The sequence below is a fragment of the Mytilus edulis genome, chromosome 7 (assembly GCF_963676685.1).
Source record: "Mytilus edulis chromosome 7, xbMytEdul2.2, whole genome shotgun sequence".
Taxonomy (NCBI): domain Eukaryota; kingdom Metazoa; phylum Mollusca; class Bivalvia; order Mytilida; family Mytilidae; genus Mytilus; species Mytilus edulis.
The window spans coordinates 32548363-32575040 of record NC_092350.1 but is presented as its reverse complement, the minus strand read 5'-3'; the positions used below and the strand labels follow the sequence as shown (position 1 = coordinate 32575040).

The 26678-nt window shown below is 32.4% G+C and overlaps 1 protein-coding gene across 1 annotated transcript in view; it reads left to right on the top strand.

Moving 5' to 3' along the window:
- The window catches only part of LOC139481269 (chymotrypsin-1-like), a 34084-nt gene extending 19749 nt beyond the window's left edge, over positions 1-14335 (top strand). Inside the window, exons 7-8 of the mRNA XM_071264449.1 lie at positions 12904-13043; positions 14062-14335. Coding sequence (XP_071120550.1) covers positions 12904-13043; positions 14062-14295 — 374 coding nt within the window. The 3' untranslated portion in view covers positions 14296-14335. The remainder of the gene's footprint in view (positions 1-12903; positions 13044-14061) is intronic.
- The last annotated feature ends 12343 nt before the right edge of the window (positions 14336-26678 follow it).

The following is a 26678-nucleotide window of genomic DNA, read 5'->3' as shown; positions in this document are numbered from 1 at the left end:
AACACCGGACAACAAGCTATAAAGTGTCCTAAAAATTACTAGTGTTAAACCATACAAACAGGAACGGTCTTGGTTTTTTTTTTTTTTTTGGGGGGGGGGGGGGGGGGTTGACAGTCAAATGATAAAATCTGAGCCAAAACGTAGCGGAACTTTAGCCTTGTTTTTATTTACTTGATGTATATTCAACCCATTGTCCTTTAAACTATCGATTTTCTAGACGAAAAGGTAACATTAAAAAAAATTGTCACCCTCTCGGCCATGTGATAGAGTAAATAAACACCCTCGCATCAGCCATCAAAATATTGCATTTTCATATGAAGTATAATTCTTTTTTTGTCGTTCACCAATTAAACTATAATTAAGTCAGGCTGTTTGTTAACTTGTTTGAATTGTTTTACCTATCATTTAGAGGCTTTGTAACTGATTTTGCAGTTTGGTATTTTTTTTATTAGTGAAGACCGTACGGTGACCTTAAGTTGTTAATTTTTGTGTCACTTGGTCTGTTGTGAAAAATTGACTCATTGATTACAATATCACATCCTTTTTTAAATTATGTTAATTACGCGAGCAAAAATTTAATGCATTACACGACGGTTCCCCAATGAATAGCCTTCATCTATAGATAATTATATATATGGTTAGGAATCTGATATGCTACTGTGTAACAGTAATTGTAATATTTTCAAAAGTACACAAAGTCATCATGGTCACATGCAGTTGTGATAATACTAATATGATTGAAAACTTAATACATATTTTTCTTAAAAAATTACAAGTTTAGAAAATTATTAGTGTCTTCCTCCATCTTGGATTGTAAAAAACAGAGAACCAAAGATCCAGATTTTCCATCAAGATAGCAAAATTTGATGAAGGAATGCAGATATTTAATGTGAATTTTCATTTATAAGAGCCAATTTATAGGAATAGAAATTATAAATATTAATATTTTTGCAAATGTTAACTATTTTGGCTTGTTTTTAGGTTTTTTTAATTGCCATTTTAGGGGGAGATATCTTTAAAACAGTGCATTTTCTGAAGGATTCATGGAATTTTCCTATTTTGTATTTTAGCCGGAAAAAAGTACGGTGACCCTATCTTTTCTTTTGATATTCTCAAAGCAGTGTCTGAAAACTATATTTCCTGAAGTATTTAATAATTTTATCATTTTGTTTAGTTTCTAATCACAAAATGGTGTTTTTTCCTGTATAATCAAAACAAAATGTGTCATTTTGTCCCGTCCTGTAGCTTGAGAAAATGCGTGTTGACTTATCATTTTTATTATATTTTTCGACATGTATCAATTATAGATACTACGTTTTGGCAAAGTAACGAACAAATTCTATCATTTTTATTTTAGACTCCCATACCACCTTAAGTATTTTCTAGACTGATTTAACTCATTTCTGTACAATAGTTAGTACAATCAGGGAGAATCCATGAAATGTGAAAAGGGAGTGTAAATCCCAAAAAGGCAATTCATACTGGCGAGAGGAGCTAGGTGAAGGACTACTTTATCCTTTAGATACATATAACTGTGAGAACCATACTATTTTCTGTCTATTTCGATGAAAGGAGGGGGTGAACATCTTGCACACGCCCTATCATAGATCGCCACTGGCAATGAGAAGACTCGATTCTTTTATGATTAAGTGGTAAAAGATATGACATGGGTATAATCTGTTCTAATCTTCATAAGTAGAGTTTGAACATATTGATTATATTTTTTAGTAAGACTAGACATCGTGGTTTCTTCCTTGAATCAAAGTACCTAGTATGCTTATTTTTAGACTGGCCTTTAAGTACACGTATTGACGACTAATAAACCCATGCTGATCTTAAGGTGCACAGTTATCTTTGATTTCAAAACCTTTCTGTTTTAACCCGTCTTTGTTTTCTTGATACATTACACTTACGATAAACGAAATTTAACTTTTCAACTTATTAACCAAAATCGAGTGGTGTTATGGTGGGAGAGGACTGACATGTAAGAATGGTGTACCAAAGATTAACATAGATATAAAATAACTACTGGAAGAAGTCCATAATTAATAATAAATTACGTCTTGTGTGCATAGAGGAGCTTTGATACTACAGTTTATAAAAACAATATTACATGTAATAAGTCACTTGATATAAACAAGCTTCAATCGATTAATATATACTAGTCAACAAAGGAAACGATTTGATTGGACTCCAGTGGCAAATAAGTTCATGAATGGTTCCGGACGAACACAAGAAACAATATAAGGCAATGTATACCATTAAATTGGATACACTGTAATAAGGAAAATAATAGGCCAATTGGTCCTATATTTACAAAGTGTTATGTTCTTATTAAAACTATTGAAGACAAATACGCGATTTCTGTTGTTGCAATAATTGATATTTCAAAAATCTTATTTTCACCAAAAAAATTCATGAATCGATTTTGAACTGAAAACTTCCAACTTAATCAAAGTACTGAAGTACTGAACATCGGATGACTCAAGTTCTTGTGGATGGTCAAAAGAAGATGTCACAGAAAAAGATCACACCTCTGTACATTTGCTATACCTGAAACTGAGTTAAATGTACAGAGTATATTTTTTTCTGAGACAAGTTCTTGCGCGGATGATGAATAAATGACATGAAATTCAACCGCACCGTAATAACTATTATATTGTTGAGATACAAATCAGTATACCTGGGACTATTATACTAATATAATAAACGTCACAGAGTATGCACTGGTTTGTTGTTATTTTATTATTAATATAACAGTTACATGTACAGTCCTTGGATGGTGTAAACTTACCACTAACACCATACACCATTACACCATTACACCATACACCATACAGCATTACACCATACACCTTGTACCATTACACTATACACGTTACACCTTTGCACTATATACCTTACACATTACACCATGGACCATTCCCCATTCTATCTACACGATCCAAAATTACCCATAATGCAATTAAATTTCAAATATTAAGATTATTATTATTGTTTATGTTTACAATTCGAAAAAATAAAATAGAAAGAAATTCTTTTCAACCAATGAGATGTCGTACACCATCATTCACACCATTCCCGATCGCACGTTACACAATCACACCATTCCTCAAACACCATTACACCATTCCCCTTACACCATACACCACAGCACCATACACCTTACACCATTACACCATTACACCAGTACACTATACACTTTTTTTGGAAAGTTTACACCATCCAAGGGCTGTATATATAATTGCCACATTATTTATGTATATGCCTGTCCCAAGTCAGGAGCCTGTAATTCAGTGGTTGTCGTTTGTTCAAGTGTTACAAATTTGTTTTTCGTTCATTTTTTTTAACATAAATAAGGCCGTTAGTTTTCTCGTTTGAATTGTTTTACATTGTCTTATCGGGGCCTTTTATAGCTGTTTACGCGGTATGGGCTTTGGTCATTGTTGAAGGCCGTACGGTGACCTATAGTTGTTAATGTTTGTGTCATTTTGGTCTTTTGTGGATAGTTGTATCATTGGCAATCATACCATGCACATCTTCTTTTTTTATATTTCATCCATTTGTATATCAATATAGTCAATTATGAAAGGCCACGACATAAATAAAAAGTGAAACAATTAAATTGAGAAAAATAACGGCATAATTCACAAATCAATTGGGAAAAACAAAAATTAATGACATGAACCATTACAACCACTAAATTGCAGGTTCTATACAAAAGACAGGCGCATACATAATGTGGCGGGTTTAAACATGTTTGTGAGCGCTCAACCTTCTAAACATATGAACAAACTATAGAAACCAGTTGAAAATGGCTTATCTCATCAGATCGATACAAACAGAAAAAAAAACTAACTAAAACATAGACCGGACGTGACAGAGTATTTATAATACATCTCTTACAACAAAATATAAAAAGTAGAGATCTAAGACTATATATATTGATGTTTCAACTCATGATGGGGTTCAACTTGATTTCTTAGACTTAGCCTTTTGAATATATGTTTAGGCTACAACAGTGAACTAATGGAAGAAATAAATGTCTAAAAAAACCACGAATGATATAAACATACAACAAAAGTGCCTAACTATATATTAAGTTTAACATAGAAAAGTATACGTATAATTGATTTTTAGACCGGGAAATATGTTTCAGTTAACAAACATATATACATAAGTACATGTACGTACAATTGAAATTAAAATGAGATTTATAGAATAAATTATCGAAGAATCCAAAAAGAAAAATATTCAACGAGTGACCGGACAACACATGAATTTGCTAATGCGCGCAGCCTATTTGAATTCTTTGATTAGTTATTCTTTTTATTACATTGGCAAATGGCTTTTTTTAAGTAGAAAGGGTAAGAAACTAACTAATGTATATCTAAATGAGATTTAAATTTCACACACATTATTTGATAAGAAGATACCAAGTCAATAGCTGATAAAGAAATTAAGAAAACAAATGGCACACATACAGGTGAACTCGTGTGGACCCTGCAAGATGATTGACCAAAAGGAAAAATGTAAATCCTATTATGAACTGGTCATTAGTCATTTCTTTGCATGTCTTCTGTCATAATCATAACAGACTAAATGCACTGATCCAGGGTTTGGTGTTTGAAGGCTCTACCAATGTTAGGAGTTAAAGAACCATATTTTACCCAAAAAAATGGATGTAGTCTAATCTATGAAATATATTCATTTCTTAAAAAAAAGGGGGTGGGGTAAAATTGAAGAAAAAATAATAATAAGCAACTGCGCATCCAATTTAGGATTTCAAGCATGTCAGTCATTGTGATTACAATTTCTAAAACATATCATTTATTCATTTTTTTTTCTAATATATTTTTCCGTGTTAAAGAAGTTATCTAGTCCTCCCCTGAGTGCTCCGTATAAAAACATTTCGGGGGGAAACACAGATACATTTGGATTTGACAGTTTGACACCACCATTTAATTGTTTTTGTGCTGCTACTCGTTACTCGACACGTTACTAGGATAACCGTGAGCTGATATGTATAAAACTACTTATCCGAAGGGACGGATTTTTTTCTACATGTCCTACGATAAATAAATAATACGATAAGATCTGTCCTACTAAAAGGCGCTTGGGAACGCCCGAGAGCGACCGAGAAAAGAAAAAGCGCCCGAGAAAGAAAAAAAAAGGCCCGGGAGAATAAGTGATTTCCTGAATGAAAAAAAAAACAAACATTGCGTGTTTCACCTGTATAAATGGGGATATTTACGATGCTAAATCTAAAGTGTGTAGATAGTGTTGTTTCACTTTTACATTTTAGATTTAAAAATTGTATATACAATGTAAGTTGGTAAATATAAGTATATAGAAGAATCACGAATGATATTGTTCTCGATCAAAACGTATATTTAGTTAGTTTACAAAAATCAGTGCCCGAGGTCTAATATTCGCAACTGCATGGTGAACACTTGTTCAATTACTTTTACCGTTCTTAAATAATGTGCAGCTCTTTTAATTTTATAAAATTAATATTTATCTGGGAAATTTGAGAAACGTATCTGTCGGTGTTTAACGATTTATAAATCTTCAGCATAAACTGGGATCCATTATTATCTTTTCGAAATAGTATTCATATATTATTGTTAAAATTGAAACATTCATCTCTATATATTTTCCCAAGGCGCTAATTTTTTTCCCTGGCGCTTTTTCTTTATCCGGGCGCTCCCGACGCTTTTTAGTAGGATCCGATTAGATATCTTAACTTAAGTAGTTTTAAATTATTGAAAAACAATAGTTAATAGTTTTAAATAGTTTCAAGGAATATGATTGAATTTAAGTAGAGTAGAACTCGTTTTTATAGTTTTACTTATATAATTTTGCAAGTTAAATTAATTTAATCGTTATTTTTCAGTACAATATGAATTATGTTGAAACAAAGTTACAATTTCGTTTAAAAATAACAGTATTTTTTAAATAGTTTATTACAGTGTAGAAAGTTGAACGTTAATCTTAATGGGATTCCTAAATGTTATGACACCTTCAGTAGGTCAGTCTAGTCATTAAGAGTTCAAATAATAGTCGTCTGCAAATGCAGCTGGTGGATATTCATTACATTGTTTTTATCATCTCTGGGAATCAGGTTAACTTAGTGTGAAATTTTATGTCTAATGTCGCAGACGTAAACAGTTCGCTGTTTATTACAGCGAAAACAATGTTGTGAAATTATAATAAATGTTGTAAATATTGGATAAAAAAATTAGTTATAAGCAAACATTCGATGTCACTGCTTTAGAGGAGATGATACTTTTGCAAATTTAAATGTGAAATTACAAAAAATCCTAATGCAATTGTTATAAAATATATCATATAACAAATACTATGAGAAAAATATAAAAATATTTATAACTGTCATACAAGCGCGGAATATAGTTTCAATTGGGAGATATATTCTCCGTAACACATGCGAATATCAACCAGAATACAGGTGCGCCTATACATGCGATTTCTTTATAATAAATATCTAGAGGCTCTAAAGTACGAAGCCCTGTTGGTCTCACACAGATTATAAAGTGTCTTTTAAAGTCCTGCGCTGAAGATGTGTAAAGTCTAGCGCTGGAGATATAAAGTCAAGCGCTAGAGATGTAAAGTCTTGCGCTGGATATGTAAAGTCCAGCGCTGAAGATGTAATGTCTAGCGCTGGAGATGTAAAGTCCAGCGCTGGAGATCTAAAGTCTAGCGCTTTATATGTAAAGTCTAGCGCTGAAGATATACTATCAAGCGCTGGAGATCTAGATGTAAAGTCAAGCGCTGGAGATATAAAGTATAGCGCTGGAGATGTAAAGTCAAGCGCTGGAAATGTAAAGTCCAGCGCTGGAGATCTAAAGTCTAACGCTGGATATGTAAAGTCAAGCGCTGTAGATGTAAAGTCTAGCGCTGGGGATGTAAAGTCTAGCGCTGGAGATGTGTAATATCTAGCGCTAGAGATAAGCAAAGTCTAGCGCTCAAAATGTACAGTCAAGCGCTGGAGATGTAAAAGCAAGCGCTGGAGATGTAAAGTCTAACGCTGAAGATATAAAATCAAGCGCTGGAGATGTAAAGTTAAGCGCTGGAGATCTAGATGTAAAGTCAAGCGCTGGAGATATAAAGTCTAGCGCTGGAGATGTAAAGTCAAGCGCTGGAAATGTAAAGTCCAGCGCTGGAGATGTAAAGTCCAACGCTGGAGATGTAAAGTCCAGCGTTGGAGATGTAAAGTCCAGCATTGAAGATGTAAAGTCTAGCGCTGAAGATATAATAAAATTAACGGTATCAATTTTCTTGCACCAGATGCGCATTTCGACAATACATGACTCTTCAGTGATGCTCGTGGCCAAAATTTTTAAAATCAAAAGCTTATAAAAAAGATGAAGAGCTATAATCCAAAAGGTCCAAAAAGTATAGCCAAATCCGTGAAAGGAATCAGAGCTTTACATAAGGGAGATACATTCCTTAATTTATAACAATTTCTATCATTTTGTAACAGCAAATTTTAATAACACATAAAAAATCCGTATTTTCATTCCAGTACCGAAGTACTGGCTACTGGACTGGTGATACCCTCGGGGACTAATAGTCCATCAGCAGAGGCATCAACCCAGTGGTAGTAATAAAATTAACGGTATCAATTTGCTTGCACCAGATGCGCAATTCGACAAACATGTCTCTTCAGTGATGCTCGTGGCCAAAATATTTGAAATCCAAAGCTTATAAAAAAGATGAAGAGCTATAATACAAAAGGTCCAAAAAGTATAGCCAAATCCGTATAAAGTGTAGCACTGAAGATGTAAATTCAAGCGCTGTAGATGTAAAGTCTATCGCTAGAAATGTAAAATCGTGTTTTATAGTGTGTTGCAAATAAGGATGCAAGAAAAGCCTCGGTCACATTTTACCGGATAGCTCGAACGGACGCCTAACGGAAAACCTTTTTCAATCCGTTCATGTCCGTTAGACGTCCGTTCTTATTCGTAAGACGTCCGTCCATATCCGTTGCATGTCCGTTAAGCGGCGTACGTTTTATCCGTCGACGTCCGTTCTGTCCGGTGGCAAATTTTGAGCATATTCAAAACGTTGAACGGACGTCCAACGGATAAAATGTCCGTTGAACGTCCGTTAGGCGTCCGGTTTGTACGGTACTCGTCTGTTTCGTTTCCTTTTTGTATACGTTACGTGTCCGTTATACATCCGTTGGTGGTCTGGATGATAAACTCACCAACGGACTTCAACCGGACGTATAACGGATAAAACGGATGTTGAACGAAGGAGAAACGGACTTCTACCGGACGTATAACGGATAAAACGGATGATCAACGGATCTGAAACGGATATATGCCAATTGAAAATTTTGCGTCAGAAATGCCAATTATTGGTATGTCAGATTTCTTAAGGTTCATGAATTCTTATTATTCATAATCAGCCTTAGAGTAAGGGCGATTCTTCACAATCAAGCAGCTCTTATTTAAGACACTGACCTTTTGCGGTATTTTGAAGAATAAACCAAAAACAGTTACACCTAAACATTTTGAATATTTATGCGATGTACATGTATTATTATTGTTGCCTTTTATTTTTCCGTATATATTGTTCATCCGTTTTATCCGGTACGCTTCCGTTAGGTGTGCGTTTTATGCGGTACTCTTCCGTTGGATGTACGTTCGACATCCGTTCTGTCCGGTACGTTTCTGTTTCTCGTACTTTGCATATCCGGTATGTGTCCGTAAGGCATCCGTTACACGTCCGTTGTTAGGTCAGTACATCAACGGACTCCCAACGGATAACAATTCTGTCAACGGACAACTTTTATTTTTATTCGTTAGGCGTCCGTTCGTGCTTCGGTCACACCTCACCGGATAGCACGAACGGACGCCTAACGGATGAAAAAAAAGATGTCCGGACAGAACGGATGTCCAATGTATATACAGATGGTATGCTGCTTTCACGAAAAAATACTTTGGGTAGCACTTTACCAAAGAGAATAAGCCTTCTTCCAATCTCTCCGATCATAAGCTTTAGTTTTTCAAAAATGTCCATGAACCAGAGTTTGAATGGTGTCGAAACTTTTATATTGACTGCTTTATTTGAATGACCGAATCAGTGCATTGCTCAGCTTTAAAATTAATGCACTTATATAATAGAATCGAAGAGTACATCGATAGAGTATGGTTATTAAATTTGGTATGTTGTAAATGTTAGATGAAATTGTCTACGTTTTTTTATTCTTCTGTAATGTTTACTGTTTTCAGAGTGTTTTTTGTTTTCTTTTTTAGCCATGGCTTAGTCAGTTTATTTTCGACTTGTGGGTTTTTATGTCCTCTGGGTATCCTTTGCCTGTTTTTTAGTTATGATTTTTTTAAAGTAAAGGAAATGGCGGATAAATTGTTTATTTAAAAAAAAATTGTTACCTATGTCAAATTGAAAACATTGCCAGTGTTTATCTTATGAGAGCACCAAATGATAGACATGTCTACCGAAACAAAAACATATTCCAATAAAATCGTTATCACGATATGATCGATTTTTTAATATCTTGATGCATTATAAGCATTTTCAAAATTATTTGATTTCATAATATTAATCCACACATTATGCTATCTTATAATATTATTGATTTTTATAATATATCTTAAATTATGGTGTACCATAATATTCGTTATGGTGTAATGTAACTAGCACTTTACCAAAGAAAATAAGCCTTCTTCAAAACTCTTCAATCATTAGCTTTAGTTTTTCAAAGATGACCATTAACGAGAGTTTGAATGGTGTCGATATAGTATGGTTATTAAATGTGGTATTTTGTAGATGATAAATGATAGTTATGGATTAACCGTTTTACAGATGATATCGGATATGTTCCTTATTTCATAACTAAAATCCCCTTTCCTTTTCACGTATATGACATACCGAATTAAAGTATTTACCGGGTTTGTAATAACATGAGCAACACGACGGGTGCCCATGTGGATCAGGATCAGCATACCCTTCCGGAGCACCTGATATCATCCACAGTTTTCGTTGGGGTACGTGTTGCTCAATTTTTACCTTTCTGTGTTGTGTATTAGGTTCTATTATTTGAATGTTTGTCTTTTCGTTTTTAGCCATAGCCTTGTCAGTTTATTTTCGATTTATAAGTTTTGACTGTCCCTCTGGAATCTGTCGCCCATCTTTCACAGAGAGTAGTTATATTCTTTTAGTATTTTGTAAGCGCGACATTTTTGTAAACTTAATAGGTAGTAACATTCATATATGTAATTTATTATTGTATTAGTTTAAAGCAATTCAATGGGACGTCATATATCTTATATGAATTCACTCGTTTGAACTTAAATTGGAGAAAAACAGTTTCCTTACGACAAAACGCGATAATACCATATCAACCCGGCTTTTTTACTAGTCTGAAATGTTGACCAGGATTCAAGTCTTGCTAGTTCACAAAGTGTCAGTCTGTTGTCTACTCTCTGGCTGGAGTGTTGTCTCTTTTACAACATATATTCCCTCTTTCGATCTCAATTTTATATAATTAGACATGACGTCCTACTCGGACATATTATTGTGAATCCGGAGCAATAAGTCATTACTCTCAATAAAAAAATACTACTTAATTCGGATATTAAGGAATACAGGTGTTATAGTTTAAGAATTTTAGCCGAGATAATAGAACAATTTTTAAACCTTTATACAACATTTCTCGTAGCTTTTATATTATATTTTATTGTTTGAATCAACTGATTTACCATTCAATGAATTGCGATTAACACGTAGTGATTGATATTTGTTTTCCTTTAGAGTGTTCAAATCTCTATATTATAAATATTTAATATATTTATTTATATTATTCTATATTATATTTTGACTAACAAACTTCGTGTTTTGACTAGTATGATGTGCAAAGAAGTCAACGAATAAATTTGGATAAATAGAAATAGAATATTTTTTTTTCGATTTTAATATTATATATTAACAAATAAAAATAAAAGTCTACTATAAATGTCGTCATGCATAAGTCACCATCCACATTTCATACAGTACTTATATCCTTATTCCTAAAAGATTATTTTGACAGATTGCACTCCCATTAGTACGTTGTGATATAATTTCAACTAGGCATTAATATTATGAGTTCATTCTGCAATGTGTATAAATTTTCATATCAAACGTAAATTATGTCATCTGTTTCTTACCAATTAATCATACTGCTGAACTAAATAATATTGTATTACATGACCTTGCTTCGCATTGAAATATAGTTTAATATTTACAATTTATTTCTTCTGCTGTTTTTATACTTGTATATAAATTAATTTTGTGGTTCTCAAGAACCAATATGTTATCTTAATTTTTTAAGAATTTTTTACTGCAGATATATAGAAGTCAAATGGACAATAGCTGAATTTTGATATGCAACGTGTTATGTAGGAAAACAACAATCATACATGTCATAGTGCTCTTTTAAATACTCAGGTGTATCTATCATCAAATATTGACCGACGTCGAAATAAATATTTATTGATAATACATCAAAATGAATATCTAATTTCTACCTGCCTATGTTTATAGATTATGATTTTTTTTTTTAAATTCTGTCTTGATGTCTCGATTTTTATTTTAAGATGTAATTTTTATTTACATGTAAGACAACACAAGATACTTTTCTTTTACAGACACAATTTTAATTTTAAAGGATTTGAAAAGAAACATTTCAAATTTGATGGTGACAGAAAAAATAGGTTGTATGTGTATTCGAATTAATGTACCCACCTTACCCAATATACACAAATACATATAAGCAACATTAAAACAGTCTGCAACATAAACTGAATTTGAAACAATAACAATTGTATGTAATGAGTTTTTGTGGATCTGACCATTAATTAAATTTCGTCAAATCAAGACGTATAAACCAAGAAAGTAATGTGTTTCTATACCTATTGTTTACATAGTCATTTATAATTTAAAAAGACGTCTGAAGGATCTGTACTATTATTTTTATAACATTTCCCCCTGATAAAACTAATGTATTGTAAACGAGGTCAACTGACTCACTCATTTTCTACATTTATTTTCTACAACACGATAGATTCATTGTTTAAGGAACGATAATACATTTAACAAAAATATGGCTTATAAGACGACACGATTTGTCTCCCTTGTACAAAAACTGTTCCAGATAAAAGACATTGAAGACGGAAGAATTTTAATTATGACGCGAGAAAGGCGACGATTGTCGGATGAATATAATCAATAGATGATCATAAAAATAGCATTTTAAGATTAATAAATAACGGAACTTGTTAGCAGTACCCAAAACATTGATTTTCGACACATCAAATTTTATATTTTCATGCATAATTATGAAATTCAATAATATTCAAAATTATGGACACGCATAATATTACGGGAAATATTATTTAATCTCATAATATTATGGCTTTTCATAAAGCAGTCAAATTTAGCCAATTCCATAATATTATGGAGTTCGCTAAGTGCCCCGACTGTTGTGAAAATGGCTCGAAAATAAAAAACAAATTATGAAGGTCTTCTTTCGGTCTTAAACAATGAGAATAAAAACAACACCTTAAAGTCAGCTCTTAAAAACCCGACATGAAAAATGTGATACAATTCAAACGAGAGAACAAAATACGGTATAATCTTTCAACAGTTTGAATTGCTAAAGACAAATATGACAGACATAAAATAACTTATGAAATACAGTTCAATGAAGATGTTGTGAGGTGAAACATGTATTTCATCATTCCACGATAACCTTACCTAAGACAATGGTCTTTTAGAACAATCTCGGAATTATTCGTACAAGAAATAAGTGAATGACACGACCTATCATTTCTACGTAATTAATAATTATGACTATTAAACTTTATCTGGTTACAGGAGGCAATATGCCGGATCGTTTACAAGTACTGAATTTGCATGTTGTCACAAATGAACATTGTGGAATTGCTTGGCGTATACCACAGACGTTTTGGAACAACATGATTTGTCTACAAGATAAGGATAAGGATTCTTGTAGGGTAATTGCATGTTATTTGACTCATACCTTACATTTCTTGTGATTAACGAGAATTTCAAATTTAACATTGTTCTGATAAATGTCAGGCAAAGAACTACTTGATTAATAATACTGTAAGGGTTTCTTCACTATTACAAAGGATGTCAAAACCGTCCCGCCTCAAGCGAGAAAATCAGTCTCTTTGAAATGATCAACGATAATCTTTAGATATATAATATATATCGCTTGAAATCTCCAATATCATCATAGCATAACAACACCTCTTATTTCTTGTGAAAATACATAAATGGATGTATTATAAATAATTTGTAAAGGTATTGTTTCTACTTAGATAAAAATGAGGCAAAATATACCAATATTCAAACTCTTAAGTTGAAAAAAATGACAACACCATGGTAAAAACGTAAAAAGACCAGAGACAAAAACCAGTGAATAGAATGTCGTTATCTGGATGATAATCTAGACAACAATACACTAAGAAGCAAGGAAAATCAGTTGAAACTATTATATCATAACCAATACAATACAATAATCACATTTCTTTTAGCAAAACGGAGGTGTAATCAGGCATTTTTTTATAAACCAGTTTTTGGTTGGGCTCGTGATTCTCCATCTTTATTTTTTATGTTGTGATTTGTAAACTTTTGTTTGTCTGTTGATGATTTTGTGTTTTTATCCATGGTCTTGTCATTTGTTTTTTTTAATAACAAGTTTGAATTTCCCTCTGGTATACTTTGCCTCTCTTTTATGATTCCCAATGAATAAACAGTGGTGATCTTAACATATTATATTTTGACATGTGCGTTACTGTTGAGTCTTATGTAGACGAAACGCGCGTCTGGCGTACTTAATTGTAATCCTGGTACCTTTGATATTATCTGTGTCAAATCGTCCACTCAGAGTCTTCTTATATTCATCGATAAAAGTAAGTGTTGCAACTGATAAAAGGAGCATTAATTTAAGATTGTGGCAATGCACACTCTAACGTGTTTTATTTCAAGTTACTTTTATTATTTCAGGGTGATAGTGGTGGACCCGTGATTTGCAATAATAAACTTGTAGGAACACTATCATATGGTAATAATAGCCCTTGTGATGGATCTTATCCAAGTGTGCATTCCAGAATTTCGGCTTACTTAGATTGGATAAAAGGCAAAATGAATGCGAAAAATAAGAAAGACAAGAAAAACAAGAAAGGCTCATCAAATACGAAAGGAAAGGGAAAGAAAAAGCAAAAGAATAATAGAAATTAACATTGTAACTGCAATAAGGTTAAATAAAAAAAGAAAATAATTCATTTTGTTGCGTTTGATTCTCCAAGATTTTTTCATTTTTTCAAAAGGAAATTGATAAGACCACTAATAAAAAACACATAAATAATTAAAACTATCAGATTACACTATAAAGGTTTTAGCACCTTTATTCTTTTATATATTGATGAAGATTTATTTTATAAACTGATAATAATTTATAAGCACAAATTGCGCATCTGTGGACATTTTGGTGGCTTTTTTTTATCAAGGTCATTAGGAGTAGAACAAGGCCCTAAAACAACTGGTTAGTCGATCTCTTTTAATACTTTAGGGGACAAGTTTGATATGCGAACTAAAGTAATTATATATATAAATATACTTTCTCTCATCTAAATAAAGGCAACAGAAGTATACCGGTGTTTAAAGGGCATAAATCGATTAAGAAGAAGAAATCCGGTTCACACATTAATACCGAGGGAAACACTTCTACTATAAGAGAAAAAAAGTAACAACATGAATACCGAAGTGCAACAAAAACAAACGCCAGGACACATAGAAACGAACTAATTGATTACAAATGTCACATTCCTGACTTTGTACAGGACATTTTAAAGAAAAAAATGGTAAATTTGTTAAGTCAGATTTTTCTTATGATATTACATGTATCGTACTAAGTTTCCAACTTTGGTAGTTAAATACCAACACAAAAAAATTAAACACGTGGGATATAAAAATAAGTGTATTGAGTTAATAAAGGTTTGGTTCATCTACCTCGTTATCGTGCGAAAAAGTGTTCTCGCTTAGTCGATTCATGACTATTGAACAGCAGAACACTACTGTTGCCTTTACATGTATTTCTCATTTCAAATATTTCCGTGTAATGGTCATTGTTATCCAATGAAAGCTTAAAATCAAAAATATCTTTGACCATTTTATTCCATAAAGATATCCTTAGTTGACTGTACTTTAACCCTATTAATCTGAGGTAGGTCTTTTTAGTCAGGTTATTTGTACAAAAAAAAGTAAACTAAGGAATGGCACAGTTACTTCTAATGTGCGCAACTGGAATTGCTATACACAAAAAGTACACATCTGTTTACTTATAAAAAAGTAAGTGCATGTATGTTTGCCAGTAAGATATATAGCTGAAAAAATAGGCGTTGTCAGTTTATTTTTCATATATAAGTTTGACTTTCCCTCTGGTATCTTTCGCCCTTCTTTTACATGATAAGTTTTTTTTTACCTATATGATAGAAAAACAAAGGATATGGGGTATCTATCAATGACACACAGTTAATACATGCACAATAACAATTCACACAAAAAGTAAAAGAACAGGGCTTTTATTGCAGTTCTTCATCTCAAAGTCATATTTGTTTTCCTTCCATTTCGATATTTTTGTCTACCGTAGAGATAAAAAGGTGGGTTTCTGCATAATGATCAATTCTACAAGTATTATAATGACTTAGACGTCTCCTGGGTTATCAATATCACACATAATTACATGGCTCTTTGTAGCACTCGCTTCGAGTGTTCCATCAGTTATACTACCGGAAATATTTGATGTACAGTCTGAAACAAAAATTTGTTTTTCAATCTACAAGTCATATTATATAGCTTAGTTGAGAGTAAACTTCCATGTTAGTACACATAGCATGTCTGAATGGTGGTATTTACAGGTTCCACTGTGCCCACGAATCCCATGATAGTTGGTATCGAACGAATAACAATGAATCCACAGTAATGATAATGCTAACAATAAAAACTGCTATAGTCTGAAACGTGTCTCGTTATCTTAAGCCTACTAAAATACTAACAAAAAGTTTGCTTGCCAAGGATTTTACATTTTGTGGTGCGAATAAAATCAGGGTTATGGACCATCCATTAGGTCAATTATCTTTTTACCCGAATATACTCTCACTTATTGTGTATAATCTTACAACATTTTCCGACCATGTATTTCTGTGAAAAAGATTTTTTGATGTTGAAGACGGCTTTCTGATGGTGAAAACCTAGAGAATCTGCAGAATGATAATTCAAATAGAATAATAAATTCAAATATCAATGTTCATAATGTTTAAATGGACAAGATATATTTGTGTCGTTACCGTTCGATTTTACCGCAATTACTCGACAATTTGTTAGCCGAATTCATTTGTGAACAATGCGATTGATTTTTTTTTCTTTTATATTTTGAATTTCAAGAAAAAATACTGTCCAATGAGTACATGTTAAAGAAATAATTGCACTTGTATTAAATACAAACAAACAGTTAGGTATCTTTACTCATGCGTCTAGCATGTAACATTATAATCCTGGTACCATTATCATTTACACTTTATAAATAATGCATGGTGCATTTAATGCAATAAAAAAAAAGGAAAAAAGGAAAACAGGTCGTTATTTATAATAGTACGGTGACCAGACCCAATATTTTTAAAATTTAATCGTCAAACATACTATATGGCTATATCATATATCATTGGATTCAGAAAAATTAGTACTTTTGGAATATCTATGTCGTCAAAAAGAAATGTGGTAACAGTTTTGCATAAATTAAAGTCAAAGATCAACATACTGTTTTTTTTTTTTCTTTTTGTATCTTAACAATTGAAAGATATCAGCAGCATTTTGTGTTAAATTTCAAATCAATTGAAAATGAATTATCTCGAAAATGTAAAAAAAAAAAGGAAAATATTACTTAGTAATCGGTTAATTCTGAAAATTGGCGTTTTTCAACACTTGTTCTATTATACAAGATCAATACAAATTCCGTTAAAGTTACAGTAGTTACCTAGCCGGGTGACATTCATCCTCAGCAATAAAAGATAAATGTTGTTTTCAAGTAAAGCCTTCTACTCTGAATGTTTATTTTGAAAAAGCTCATGCATGTAATTCATTGCAACTAAAAACCACTAATTAGCTCGACGAACATTAAAAAATCCAATCAAAATTATCAGAAAACAGATTTCATCCAGGAGTATCTTCTGATTCATCTGTCAAGGAATTTCTATGCCCTTTAAAATAAACGGGGTGTAATAAAATAATTAATTTTCGCCAACCGTATTCTAAAGGTGACGAGACAGGGGGTTTAGCATTGTTTTATGCGGTCAAAATTTACGCTTCACAGAGAGGTAACCTGACTAAACATACTTTTTTACTGGTGGCAAGCTTGACGCGAATTTTGTTAATATCGTGATGGAATGATTTAAAGAGATCATTCCTCAGATCATACATCTTCGAAACTAAATTCTTACACAAACAAGGGCTTCATCTTCGTCAGTACTCCCAAAACTCTGTAACTACAATAGTCGTGTGTGTCCTTTCAAGTCTTTTGTAAAAACAACTCAAACGAGAAAACTAACGGCCTCATTTATATAAAAAAAATGAACGAAAAACAAATATGTAACACATAAACAAACGACAACCATTGAATTACAGGCGCCTGACTTGGGGCAGGAACATACATAAATAATGTGGCGGGGTTAAACATATTAGCGGGATCCCAACCCTTCCCCCTAACCTGGGACAGTGGTATAACAGGACAATATAAGAACGAACTATAAAAATCAGTTGGAAAAGGCTTAACTCATCAGATGGACAAAAATACAATTGGACGTAGTTGGTTACTTGTACATCCAAACAACAAAAAGACACTAGGAACAGATCTGAGAGTACTCGCAGTTATCTGACAACTAGTTCAAAGCCACCAACAACTAATAAATCATTCATGTAAGACTAAACTAGCAATCCGTACACATCCAACTGCGCATACAACTCGCATGCATGTGTCATTTGTTTGCAGTAGTGAACACACAGAACAATCAAACCCGTATCAGAGGTCCTTAGGATTATTCTGTCGCTCTTTCCCTTTTCTGTTAACTTCATGTCAAAGTATAAGGCACTAATTATCATGCGAGTATTGGCCCTTGGTGAGTGCTAAGCAAGTTACAACAGTCATTAATATTATTGTCTGAAATAACTTCGACAATTTCGGATTTACAAACGTACCAGCTGAGTAAAGCTCACTATAAGGTGGAATCATAGGAGATTTGTCATAGTTTTAAAAAAAGAAAAACTACCAAAGAAATTAGGGAGAGCCTGTTGGTTTTCTTTAACAGAAAGAAAATTCTTCCAGTCAGTATCCTTCTCCCTTCAATAATCTGATTCACTTTGGTTGAAGGTGTACTCTTTGTGATGCTAAATCCTTTTCAACAGACAACTTTATTGAGCTTTTCATATCGTAGCGGTAAAACTATGTCTGCTACAGTGTGCGATAGCGAAAAGCATTGGGTCATATTTTTATAATAGTCGCCTGCAAGGTCACTATTTCTTTTGCTTTTTTGTTATCATCAATACATTTAAGCAATGCCATACCACCTCTCAGACTGGTGTAAGTTGTGAGTGATGGGCCAAAGGAAGGTAGGGAAAGTGCACACGAGGCATCAGAATTGAATTGGTTCACCAAATCAGGTTCAACAAACGACCAATACTCTACAACACATTGCTGGCAGATTCCATCTTTTAGTCTTTCAACAGAACTTAAGAAGTAACGTTTACTCTTTACAGTAAAGGAGGTGACTGATTCAGTACTTATTCTCTGTCATACGATACAGTTTTCAAAATTAAAAGCCATGTGTTGCCTTTTTTAAACTACTAGAACCTAATCGTAAAGGACTTCCTAGTTCAAACATTTTCCAGATAACTATATGTCCAAATTCAGACTTGGTTCTTAATTTTTGAAATGTATAAAAAGAAAAAAAACCCATATCAAATAAACATACGAAAATATGAAATCTTTTAAAAAGACATAAAAAAAACACGATAACCAACACGAAATGGGACCATAAACTATCCAAAAAAAATCGAAATGAACAAATGTTAGCAATGAAAAATCGTTGTGATACAAAATATAATTTATAGATTAAAATAATAGTATCGGTCCGGTTCAATTTTTTTTACAAGTCGAATTTCAAGTGGAAAACCTGTATCTTCAATTTGTAGTGTATATTTTGTTTCAATGCACAAGTTTAAATAATGCTTCTGAGATAAATGATTTTGAAAGTGTTGTTTAATAAAGGTTTGAAATATCATATAAATGTTGTTTATTTTACATTTTGGGTAAAAATAAATGATGAAAATGAATTGAAACGTACTCTATTAAATGCAAAATATTCGTAGTATTCAATTTTTACAAAAACTCCTCAATAACGGATTAATTTTGCTAAACTTTGTTTGAAATCGTTAAAATAATGTGTTACAACAATGTATATAATAACAAAAAGTATATCCTGAATGTTCTTTTAGAATGTAGGCCAAAAATCTTTTGAAAGTATTTTTTTCTTTAAAGTAAGGGAACGAACTTCAAAGCCCATTTTACAAAAATTGCACCGTACGATTTTTTGACGACAAGTCAAAATGTAAAGTGTAACCTTTGAACTACCAATACTGTGATTTACAGCCGTATAGTCCGAATGACGATTAAACTCCTTAAATAAGCGACTTTTCCTTACTTGGTCACCGTACTATAAACAATGCGAACACAATTTTAGCGGATAGTTAAAGACATTTCTTTATCCTGCAAAAAAAATTTTACAATGTTTTTGCTTTCAAAACTGAAAACTTTACATTTAATATGGGACGGCACTTAGCCTGTCTGTTATATGATATGGGTTTCAGGTTGTTACATGAGATTCTGCGGAACTACATTATTATTTTCTGCGGTATATGAAAATTAAAGAAGGTATTAGGCAATTGAAATAAATATTTGTTTTTATTAATTTTCATGTAAGAAGAAGATGCCAAATGTTTACAACAATGTTTATGCACAGAATGCGTGACCCGTATTTGGGGATTTCCAAAACAAGGTTATTTGTAGAAATTCTTACAAGGTATCATGTTCTTACAACAACTCGGGACGTCGTCGGAGAAGGGGAAATGATTATAGTTTGCGTTATTTTCTCGTTTTATATATTCTATTTTTATTATTATATATACAGTTTTCCTCATTTAAAAAATAATCATAATAAAATTAACTTTATTTTGAACGTAAACGATCTCGGGAGTTTTATAGGAAACATAATATGTTTCAGTAACTGAAAGTGATTTTCAAACCTCTCAAATATCCACTTGGTGTTTGTTAATACTTTGCAATTTTACTGCAACCTGATAGATTGACAAACAGATCACTCCCAGTTTTGGTGGGGTTCTTGTTGCTTATTTTTTAGTTTTCTACGTTGTGCCGTGTGTACTATTGTTTGTCTGTTTATCGTTTTGCATTTTTAGCCATGGCGTTGTCAGTTTATTTTCGATTTATGACTTTTACTGTCCTTCTGGTATCTTTCGCCCATCTCATGAAATGAAAACATTTTGTCAATATTTTACAGTCGTTACGAAGAGAAGTATTTGCTACACTGTCTAAAGCTTTCATATTTTTAGTTGTAGTATGACGCAGTTTTTTAGTCTTTTGTAAACCCAATGAATATATGAAGGGGATATGGAGTAAATATACATGAGACAAAATTAATAGCAAAACATGGTAAAACCCAAATATGGAACGTTTTTACTGTTGTACTTCATCTTCCGGTCACCATCAGGCATTTGAGAATGATAAATATTTCTTATAACTGGTACTTAATTCAAGTTGACCCTTCGCATTGGTTTGAGCAGAATTCATGGTTAAATATCATACAAAGCTACATTCCTAATGTTATAACTGTTTGTTGATACATTTAAATTTTACCAAAAGTGAATAGAAATGAAAACATTATGTCAAGGATTTCTCAACTTTTACTGAGAAGATTAATTTGATATTTGTTTGCTTTCAGATTTTCATATCTTTTGTCAAACGAAGTTGGGGAGGGGATGTAATGTTTTACCTGTCCATCACAAAGTAATAGTCCATCCATCTTTAGTTAGAACATATTTTTTCATAGTGGATTGGGAAACAAGTTATTGCAACTTCTATTAATCCATTTCCACTTTGCGGGTGCAAATGCTGCCTTGTAGCGGAATTAGTTTTCTCTTATTTGAAATCTACAAGGGTGTCTTTAATAACATGCAGAGATAATACTCTCTCTTAACACCGGTGAGCCATTTATCGTTCCCTCCCGACGGACTATCATCGTTTCTCAAGATCACACTCGCAAATATAGTCAAATGAAAGCCAAACAATCGGTACCTAAAATGTTTACCACGGAACGGAGATCGGACACGGAACCTTTGTGTTAGTAGTCCGATGCACTAACCATTTCACTACGGTTTTCCATCTATCTGAGGAAGTAAAATTTATAATTCATGAGATTTTATTCATGAGCTTTTGTTCATAGATGCGTCTTGAATAACCGAGGTTATCTTGACCTACATTTTACATAAAGTGACTGATTAAATTTTGCGTTAGAGTCCATTTGTGAGAAAAAATAGTTTGTCAGTAGATGCGTCTGTAATAGTCAGAATTAAGGATCCTACAAATATTTCATCTTGACATAAACTTTATTGGTGGGTAAATGAGGTGAAAATATAAAAAAAAGAAGATATGGTATGATTGCCAATGAGACAACTGTCTACAAGAGACCAAACTGATGCAGACATTAACAACTATAGGTCATCATACCGCATAGTCAGCTATAAAAGGCCCCGACATGACAATGTAAAACAATTTAAACGAGAAAACTAACGACCTTATTTAAATAAAGAAATTAACGAAAAATAAATATGTAACACATAAACAAACGACAACCACTGAATTACTGGCTCCTGACTTTGGACAGGCACTTACATAAATAATGTGGCGGAGTTTAAGCCTGTTAGCGGGACCCAACCCTCCCTTAACCTGGGACAGTGGATTAACAGTACAACATAAGAACAAACTATAAAAATCAGTTGAAAAGGCTTAAATCTTCAGATTGACAAAAATACAATTGGACGTGTACTTGTACATCCCGACAACACAAAGACAATAGGAACATATCTGAGAGTACTCGCAGTTATCTGACAGTTATTTCAAGGCCACTAATAACAAATAAAAAAAATCATGCATCTTAGACTTACATTTGAAAATGCCTGTACCAAGTCAGGAATATGACAGTTCTTGTCCATTCGTTTTTGATGCGTTTTGTTTTTTGATTTTGCCATGTGATTATGGACTTTTCAAATTGATTTTCCTCTGAGTTCAGTATTTTTGTGATTTTACCTTTTAACTATCAATCCGTACACATCCAACATCCAATAGATTTAGTGTAAAGACGTCATAAACAGTCAGAAAAAAACACGATCTTGTGCAATGCCAGTTAAAGGTATCGACAGATTGTAGATCCTTGAATGTGTATATATAACATACTAGTAATATTTAGTTTACTTTTAGTTACCTGATAACAAAATCAATATTTATACCAATAAAAACAATACTGCGTTGAAGTCTATATCTGAAATGACGAATACAAATATATTGTCAGTAGATGCAACGTTGATAGTCACGGTTTTCAAAATGTATTCTTGAAATGAATTAGAGGATATTCCACTTCATCAATTGCACTCAAAAGATATTCGATTTCAAACTGCACACTTGAGTTATATCTTATAGCATGCGCACCATAATAACTAATCGAGTTTGACAAGTTCTGTCTATTGAGGATTTAAATGAACTCAATATACAGATTGTTTATATGATATTTTGCACTCTTTTTACAACAACAATCTCTATATTTCCGGCCCAAAAATGTGGTTCATGCACCAATTAGCTCTCTTGCTGCATTTGTTTTTCTTTCGATTTAAAATCTTTGGAAGTCCGGGTAGTGATAAAAGAATTCACACGATCAACTAATGACCGGTACTTTAAAAAGTATCGCTCTTAAGCAGTAAACATACTGAGAAGGAAAATTGTCCGTCATTTTGACCATTTTAGTTAGGCATTATGCTGAACTTTTGGGATAAACAAAAACAATATTTAAAACTACACCAGCCAACATCAATATGAATTCAAATAAAACTTCCTCTCCACTAGCCAAGGTTTACGATACAGAGCCTTTCTCGAGCTCTACCCTTGGTGGCTTAAGATGAAATTTTGGGGACACGGGTTAATGATGAATTTTGATCGCTATTGTAACTGACTGCATCCAAAAAACAAATCATTTGAAGTGAGCACGTGTAATTGTAGAAAATGTTAATAAACAATTACCATGTGCTTATTGTGCAACAATTCTTTTTTTACCAAAACGTAGAACGATATTTGTAATTAACGACATAAAGTTCTTAGTTAACTAATAGAAGTTCCTTGGTATGTTTCTCTCGCAAATGTTGGAATGTAAACATACATTTTCTGTTCCTGCTTTACAATATTGATAAATACTAGACACAGCAATTTCAACCCCTCTACACCGAATACAGTTCAAGTGCTACCATTGTTAAAGAATGATTTCGTCGAATTTGGCGTGATTTTTATCTAGCGGTATATAACAGTATGCCGTAGAAATCTTTTAGATGAAAAATATAAAAGAAGAAAGTTCCCATATTAAACATTAGATTATCTATGAATATCTTGCTGACATTTTGTTAATATGATATGGTAGAGAAACACACCAAATATAATTGATAATTAAAACATATAATTTTGCTCACATGAAGCATTTTATTTGATTTTAGTGGTTCTAGGCAGATTGTACCAACGATTTTAATTAAAAGAACCATTTATTTAGATGTAAGATATAATTGTTCATATATACAGCCTTGCTTTGCCTCTTCAGACGAGTACAAATGCTCCATTGAAACTTGTAATTGAATATTACGTAGACAAAACATTCGATTGAATATAACAGTAATTTTTAAATGTATACATTGTTTGAAATATTTTGATATGAAAATCAAATTATCGTGACATCTTGTACATGTATGTACTGTAAATTAATATAACATGAAAACTTTTTTCTTTTTTTATTATGTAACTCAACATTAAAACATTAATTGCATTATTAAAGTACAACGTTGTTCACGGTAGGTTGATGACGTTTGCATACTATTTGCTACATTTTATGTAAGCATTTTGTGAATGTTTGTTAATGAATAATTATGACAAGAACACTGCATACCAATTGCAAAAGGTCAAAGAGTTTGCTATCCGTTTTTTCTAATTTAATGTATTTCGACCAAAGAAATTTTAAATTAATTAGTGGGTAATTGTCCGGTGTCCCTGTGTGAAATTTTAAAATTAAATGATTTAGTTTTATTTGGTTAAGATGATATGCATACACAATGTAGTGTTCAAACTGGTTAATTGAAACAAATATCTGTCAGTACACCATGATATAAAATTCTGATCAGATGTATCGATGGCGATATATATACAAAGGAAATCCAGGGGAAAGTATAAAACTATTTCAGTCTCTGATGTATGATTCTTTTGATTAATAATTGATTTTGACTTTTAACTAGCTTTAAGTAACTGCTATTTCTGTCAAATCGTACTATCGTGTTCATTTCACCTGTTTAAATAAGTTTCATGTTTTTTAGGGCTATATTGCGTCTCCAAATTTTATATGTACAAGTGTTGATAAGTGTTGAGTATGACTATAAATTTTCAGTTCTGTTTCTCGTACTATGAACTACAAAATTGTTTATTTTGTAAAATATATTTCCGTTTTTAATTTTTACTGTTTCAAACAATATTCTTTTGAGCAGAAAGGTTATTTGTTCAAGGTTATGGTTGACTTTCAGAAAATAGTAACCATCTAACAGCGGTATACTACTAATATAAAAAGAAGATGTGGTATGATTGCAAATGAGACAACTGTCCACAAGAGACCAAAAATGACACAGACATTAACAACTCTAGGTCACCGTACGACCTTCAACAATGAGCAAAGCCCATACCCCATAGTCAGCTATAAAAGGCCCCGATAAGACAATGTAAAACAATTTAAACGAGAAAACTGCTTTTTTTATGCAATCCTAATACAGTATAATTATTTCACTGATTTTGTATTTACATTGTGTTATAGATCACATTTATTCGTTCAGTGTGTGTTAACTTCTGTTTACATGTCATTTGATTGAGTTAAGCCATTTCTATTAATATTCTATAGTGTGTCTTTGTTGTGATGGAATACATTGTTTCATGTAAGGGTGAATGCTACCTATTAAAAAGTTTAAACCCGCTGCATATGTTTGCACTTGTCCTAAGTCAGGAACCTGATGTTCAGTAGTTATCTTTTGTTGATGTGGTTGATAAGTATTTATCGTTTCTCGTTTATTATATAGAAAAGAGCGTCAGTTTTCCCGTTAGAATGGTTTTATACTAGCCATTTTCTGTGCTTGTTTTAGCTTGATGTTCGGTGTTAGCCAAGGCTTCGTGTTGAGCGACAATGACGTGTGTTTTTTTTTTAAATTGTGACTTGGACAATGAGTTGTCTAATTGACACTCATACAACATCGTCTGATATCTATATAGCATGTATATAAAAGGGTATCATTTCAATACTAATATAATGTTTGTGGTTTATTTATTATTTTATTATCAAAACTGGTAAATCATTAAAAAATATGATTTGGCTCGCTTAGATTACTTTGATTTTAAGTTTTATAATCATATTTATACCACCGGGTGACATTTAAAGAACTGTATGTGACAAATATAAGCTATGACCATGCATACAGCTTTGCTTTGCCTCTTGTGGCAAGGAACGATGCGCAAGGTACAAAAGTTTACCAATTGAACTGATAAGTAAAACACGTAGACAAATTATTCGATGAAAAGTTATTAGAATTTTTTCATGTATATATTTTTACGAAAACGAAATCATTGTGACATCTTGCGTGTATTTGAATATTACAAGGAAATATTTTCGTATTTTGATTACTCAATATTAAAACATTTATTGTATTGCTAAAGTACAACGTTGTTCAAGATAAATTAACAAACTTTCACATGCTGAAATGCATTTTGTGATATTTTTGGGATAATAAAGAATATGATTGACAGAAATAAGGCATTTTATTTTCAATTGGTGTAATAATTTGTTTATAGTTTTCTCAAAATTAATGCATTTCGACCACAGAGTATCACAATCTTTGTAGAATGTCTCTTTCATACATTTTTAAGATAACAGGGGTGTCTTACTCAAAAGCGAATCGATCTCAAATAATGCTTTATACCAACATATTTGAAAAAAGCTGATGACGACAATTTAAAATGTTAAAGGAAAAACTTAGGATGCTAACGACCCTCCCCCCCCCCCCCCATCCCCTCTCCCCCTGTTCGGAAGTCCCTATGTATTAAGCTTGAAATGAATCTTTTATTGAACATAATATCCTTGTCCTCCACAGGTGTATGTTCCTTGTGAATTTTAAACAAACATGAATATGACCTCTACATTTTTTATACCTACTTGCGT